The following is a 6,935-nucleotide window of genomic DNA, read 5'->3' on the forward strand; positions in this document are numbered from 1 at the left end:
ATACAGGCATGTATCGACCATTGTGTCAAAACTCAAAAGGCAACGTAGTTATCAGTTTATTCTCATTTCTAACGACTGCTCTATCAGTAAATAAACAGCTGTTTACACGTCCTTGCGCCCTCCGCCATACTGCGTTTCTAAAGGACTGGCTTCAGTGACACAAGTGATACTGCATACGATGTTGCCAGTCAGTTAACGTAAGTCTGTGCTGTATGTAAGTTGTTTTTGCTTACCGTGTTATTTGTTACCGTGTTCTAAAATGTCGACGAAATTTTCAATAAAATTTTTAGTTCAGTCTGTTCTTTAGGATTTTGTTTGGGTATTTTCGTGTGCGTGTGTATATTGCTATTATTTCTAAAAGGGTCATATTGAAAATTGCGTCGAAATTTTAGAACATGGTAGTACATAACATGATAACCAAGGACTATTCCGACAAACCTACACACAGAATCTATAACCATCACACAATTTCATAGATGAATAACATTATATATATATACACCAAAAAAGGAACTGTTTGCACTGCAAATACAATACGCAGAAATGTTTGACAGCTACAGCGTCAAGATGAGATATGGAAGTAAGTACTCGACACGCTGTTACAAAACCAGTCAGATATGTGATGTAAAAACTGTAATTCCAGATCGCTTGAAAATGGCAGCCGAAATAAGCTTATCACCTAATTGTAAAACTTCAAAAAGTAGCAGCGTCATAGTGTAGCATACATAAAACTTATTTACGAGTTACCTACTATTCTGTAGGCCCTGAGCAATAAAAAAAAAACATTCGGGTGTGTTTGCTTTTCAACCATTTATTGTCCCTGTTACAAACAAGCACATGGTGTCTGCACATTTATTTACGGAGTAAAGGTTTACATTCACTGTGATGAAACATTAGCTCCAGACTGAAGAAAGATTATCAACATCGAAGTACACGCCAGTGGCACTTTGAGTTCAGTGTAAGTCAGGTGCTAATCACGCAGACCTCGGGATAGGTTCTGGCAGTCGGCTGCAGTCATCTTGGAGGCCGTTGGCTTAAACTAGTTTCTCCTTAAGTGCTTACGGCACTTACTGCAGGGAAGTAAGGGACGTAGATTTGTGTTTTAACACTCTGTCAGTGACAATGTTATTAGGTTCAAATGGCTCTGAGCACTATGGGACTTAACAACTGAGGTATCAGTCCCCTAGATCTTGGAACTATTAAACCTAACTAACCTAAGAATATCACACACATCCATGCCCGAGGCAGGATTCGAACATGCGACCGTAGCGGTCGCGTGGATCCAAGCTGAAGCGCCTGCATCCGCTCGGCCACAACGGCCGGCCGTTATTAGGGATGTGCGCAATTCAATTAAGAGAGGATGCGGAGGAACAAGTTTAAATCGTTTCAAAAGGAACCGTCATTCGTCTAAATTACTTAACAAAACTTATGGAAGACTTAAATATGGACAGCCAAACGGTGTGCTAAACCACGCTCCTCCCGAATAATAGACAAGTGTCTTAACCACTGCGCCACGTCTTAAGTAAGCCTAATTATGATCGGGGGAGAGGGAGGGAGGCGCCGCAAGCACTGCAAGGATGTATCATCATCGCACTCGTAAAAAATCAATTCCTTTCGAAAAACACAAAGATGGCGTCAGCTTCAAAACCCACATCGGACGATTACGGCATCATCATCATCATCATCATCTCCTCGTGGTCATTCACAAAATCATGGGAAGAAGATTGAGATCTTTATGCCAATAACTTGTATTGTCTGACTATCTAGAACAGTACTGTCACCTGTCACGGAAAATTATTTTTCTCGATAAGATTAATGCGTAACCTGATCAGCGAAGCAGCCATCGAGACAGACTTAAGTAATTACGCGTGAATAATATATTTCCGGGAGCTAAGGACCGATATTTGAATTACTAATAATCCTGCAGTAACAGCTGTTTGCCCTTTAGCAACGATTTCAATTTCGTGGTACTTGTAAGAGAGAAGCTTTTCGCAGTCACTTTAATACTGTGTCCCCTCGATGCGCGATTTGTCTCGTTTTGTGTGCAATTAGCTGTTCCCTGCAAACAGGAAAACTTTTCGAAGAATGGAGTGCTGCCTGTTCGTATCACTTACGGACTAGCGTCTCTGTTGTCATCGCCTATTTGCGGCCGACTATATTCTTATTAATTTCAATCACGCACTATAGAACCATTCTGAGCTTGGCAAGCGTTCAGCTTTACAGAACGAGTATCCACATTGTTGTCTTTTCACCCTGCAATTTATCTTCCTTCACAACAAGCAATGTACCAGTAGCACTTTAGCGCAATACGATGTGCATGGTCACTATGTAGAATCATCTGAAATTCGCCTTGAAGTAACATTTTTCGAAAAATTCCGAGGCAACAAAATTAGCATTTTCCTGGCACTCACGTCCTTCCTCTTAGGAAATTAACTGTAGGAAATGGGTATTTCAGGAGAAAAATTGCAATAGTTAACAGTTTTCAGGCTTTGATGAATAATTACTTCCGCCCGTGGAGCTTATATCTTCAGGAATACAGACTGTATTATTTCAATAATAATAATTATTGTTACTATTCGATGCCTTGCTCTTAAATGGAATGCTTTGTTCCCGTAGTTCAATAGAATAGATAGCTATAGTGCTTTTCGTTCTGATTTTGACATTAACCTAAAGTAAAAATTAGTAACACGTACCATCTGGGAACTGCACTAACTGAACGTTTGTATTTTCAGCAAATTGAGCAGCGCGTTCAGCAGCAGATACTGGGACATTCCTCTTCTGAATCACACTGCTGACATTACAAGACCAAAGGAATTCGTTTATATATTGTGTAATATTTTTTCCATTCTTCCAGTTACTTTTTATATTATCTTATTTCTATTGTACATTAGTCTCATAAGACAATGTAAATATTTAATGTAAGAATACTAATATATAGTAATATAAGTGAGCAAAAAGCTACGTCAGTCAGCTCGAAGATTGCGAGAATTTTCTAAACAATAAATTCTATTCTTTGTTAGAAATCGTTTGACAGATGTTGCATGCAGAACCAGTACAGAAGAAAACCCGATACAATTATTCGTAAAACGCAGTGACAACATTTGGTGCTCAGTTTGTGATCAATCAATGAAAATAGAAATCTTTCACATTAGAAAATATTATTATGTTTTTTGTATCTGTTATACAGTACTTGTGTGCAAAAGTGTAACATTTCTAAGGAAATACTGAACAGAACTGTGAACAGAACCGTCCAAAAGTGGATTGAGCGTTGTTGTACAGAGAGTTTATTAATATCTGTTGACATGTACAAGAATGATTATAAAATGGCTGGCCCACAGATGTTTAAATACCAGTAGTACCATAGATACGGTACGTATGTAATAACATACTGTTTCCTTAAATAAAAAGGGCCTTTACTAATGCCCTCTATTTTTAGGATTCCATTTTTTTATGTTTCATTAAGGAGTAAGCTGTTTCTAGTACAGTGACTAAATACTTTGTAACGATTTTCCTACCAAAATATTTATGACAAACATACATTGTGTGTGAAATTCTGAGTGTCTTCGATAAAAACAATTGTTCAGCTACAGGCATTTTAAACGTGGGAATAAAATTAGTTTTTTATTAAGCGTGTGTAGGCATTGGTTCTCTTAACATAGTGTTGCGCTGACCAAGACCGTAAGTTGGGTAAGTGATATTTAAATGAAACAATTAACCTAAGACTGCATTGTGTGTATACACTGCATATATGTTTCGAATAATACCTACACATGTTGTCTTAATTATTTTTTGACCTGAGTATTATTTTGACATTTGTCAAACATTTAGGTAAGGATTTTGTTCATAACGTATATGTAGCCAGATCTATCCATAGGTGTCAGGCATTGTCAAGTTGAATTATTTGTAGATAGTATTCTTTAGGAATCTACTTGTTGCTTTCCAACTTGTAAGAAAGTAGGGGTTGCAAAAATAATAATACAACAACTGATTCCTTTTACAATTTTTCCAAAATTGAGAACTTAGGGTGGCGTAATGGCCCTATTGCAGAAACTTGAACATCAACGGAGTTAAGCCCAAAACCTGCCTTTCTCTAAAATATTTCTGAGTGACCATGCCATGGCTGAAACTTTCGTACACATTGGTAACTATTCGTAGTGGTGTATCGGTTTCTCTGTTGCTACGTCTTGGTTGCTATGCAGTATATACATTCATCTTTATCAAGATCACTGACGTTATTGGCCATTTAAGCTTTATATCGTGATATAAAACTAGTCCGACCTACAACTATTCTCAGCATAATGTTTGTACAGGGTTTCCCTTCAATTTATACATCAAGTGGCATCTGTTTGAACATTTATTTCCGTCAGTTGTTAGACAAACATAGTAGAGCTACTTTCAACACTTTACTCTCAAACCACACATGAAGAGTTAAACCAATCGCAGAGTTATCATAACGCTCATAGGTTACACAGTAGGAATTTTCTTTGTTCGCAAGACAAAGAAAAACATCAAACTAACTTAGCATAACTACGTTTCATTAACGAAACCTGACATCAAAGAGTAATTCATGCTGCATATACCAGTATGTGTTGCATTCAAGCCCCTTAGATTCAACCTTTTCGATGGAATAACGTGTATCCATTTTTATAAGAGGCTTAAGATGCAGTATAAAGTAATGGAAGAATAATGTAACTTATTCAGTCACATGAACTAAAAGTTTGATATCTTACGAGACAAGTCATTAACGAAAGACATTTATTTGTAAATAACAGAAAACCGTAGAAAGACAGACTGTTAGTGAGTGGTAACAATCGGAGGGAACGAGTTTACGTCTGTTCAATACCCGTTTCATGTTTATTCTTTATCAACACCGTTCGAAAGAGACAAACTCTTAACAAATCAGATTCCTCGACGTTCTTGTCACGGTATCAGATATGAGCCTTGTCTCTGTGTTACCACAGAGCTCCTTCTCAAACCATTGTGTTGTGTGTAGGCGATTGGCCAAATGCTTGGCATACGCTCACAAGAGGATTGCTGCACTACCGCTCTTCTATAGACACACACACGTCACAAAATTATTCTGCTTATCCTAGGACTAGAATTATTAAACAAAAAAGAATTATTACATAGTACAATAATTGTCCGAAGAAAGAACTAGAACACTTGCTTAAATGGGATTATTCAATAGTTGTCACTATTGTGCCAAATGAAGCCATAACTGTTCTGTAGAGTTTCAAAAATACAGATACAGTTCCAGGCCCAGAGTACCTACTGAGAATATCTGTATTTAATTAGTGGTGTTTATTAACATGCACTCCAGCGGAATACGACCTACTCATGAAAAGTCAAAGTGCCTCGCATGCGTCTCTTGCTTGAAACATTGAGGAGGAGAGGGAGACTGTCTTCTGTATACGAGGTAAGTACTATAGCACATCAGATGCTTGGGATTCGTTTGCAGGAGCAACAGAGCTCTCCTATCAATGTCCACTTGTCCTTCTAAGTTGTGTCTCGCTGTTTAAATAAATATCAAAGAAACAAGTACCAAACGGGATATTTGGGGCGTCCGTGTGTGACTGTAACTCAATAGTATCTACCATCGTGTAGAGAGTTACTTTCCAGTGTAGTAGAGAGACAAGTCCACAGTTAATTTTTTATCCAACAGATAGGTCTCTTTCCATATACAGTCAATAGTGTTCATAGCAACAGCGAAGCACTTTCACGATCGTCTTGTCTTATGACGCTTTCACATTCATGGCATAATTTTCGGTTTAAATGTTTCGTGAATAAATAGCGAAACATGTGGTAGTTTTAATTGTTACAGGAAGTAGTAAAAAGATGTTAAGACTCTTGTATCTATAAATAATATGCGCGAAATTTCAGCTATGTAGGTCTTTTCCAAACAGACACACCAAAGTGGCTCTCATTATTAACATTAGCTGAAGCTCCTAACCTGGAAATGGAAAATATAAGAATTAATTCCTTACCAACAATTCTGGCTTCGTTATAATGGAGAAACTAGTAAGAAAAAAAGGAACAATACGTTTACGTGCCTCAGTATCGGAAAATGACAAAATAACGAGAAATTAACCATAAATGTTCAGAAATGCATTTCTAAGCACCAAAACTTTAAAAAACTCCATAACTAACAGGAAAGTGGGCACGCAAGGACAGTCTATTTTAAAGAGGCTCGCCGTTAGTGACTAACTCTAAAGAAACTTTCAGTGAACTCTGTACACCGTAAGAGATTAATTTGAGGAAAAAGACTGGGTAGCCCTCTGCAGACATTAAAAAATGTGCATCATTAAGATTTACTTTGCTAATCCAGAAGGAAAAAAACAAGGAATCACTCCTGCCAATGTATCGCGCTCACTTTAAAATATTCCACACGCTCCAGCGACATAACTTCGCAGGATGACGATGACAGTTAATGACTACAGTGTAAAGAAATACTTCACTATATCGTTGTGACAATTGAAACATTATTTTAGGCTTCCTCTGCACGACTTCTGCGAAAACTGAGGACCTGAAAGGTATGTACATAAATATAGCCGGCCGCTGTGACCGAGCGGTTCTAGCGCTTCAGTCCGGAACCACGCTGCTGCTACGGTCGCAGGTTCGAATCCTGCCTCGGGCATGGGTGTGTGCCTTAGGTTAGTTGGGTTTAAGTAGTTCTAAGTCTAGGGGACTGATGTCCTCAGATGTAAATTCTCATAGTGCTTAGAGCCATTTGAACATAAATATAATAGGAAGAATATTTGTATTTTCTATAATATAAAACCAGTGCTGGTAAGTTTTATGTCGTACGCTTTTCTGAAAGTTTTGGCAGGAATATGAGAAAGTCCCATATCCTTTCTAGCAGTAATTGTAATGAGTTATTGGAAATAAAACATGATAGTTCATGAAACGCTTACCAGATACGTAAACCTTGAAAACAA

General features: G+C 37.8%; 1 protein-coding gene across 3 annotated transcripts in view; it reads left to right on the forward strand.

Moving 5' to 3' along the window:
• Window positions 1-3,628, forward strand: part of LOC126481668 (uncharacterized) — a 462,622-nt gene extending 458,994 nt beyond the window's left edge. For all 3 annotated transcript variants that reach the window (XM_050105599.1, XM_050105608.1, XM_050105615.1), the window contains one exon: window positions 2,733-3,628. In XM_050105599.1, coding sequence (XP_049961556.1) covers window positions 2,733-2,795 — 63 coding nt within the window. In that variant the 3' untranslated portion in view covers window positions 2,796-3,628. The remainder of the gene's footprint in view (window positions 1-2,732) is intronic.
• Window positions 3,629-6,935: the final 3,307 nt, after the last annotated feature.

Source organism: Schistocerca serialis, chromosome 1 (assembly GCF_023864345.2).
Source record: "Schistocerca serialis cubense isolate TAMUIC-IGC-003099 chromosome 1, iqSchSeri2.2, whole genome shotgun sequence".
Lineage (NCBI taxonomy): Eukaryota > Metazoa > Arthropoda > Insecta > Orthoptera > Acrididae > Schistocerca > Schistocerca serialis.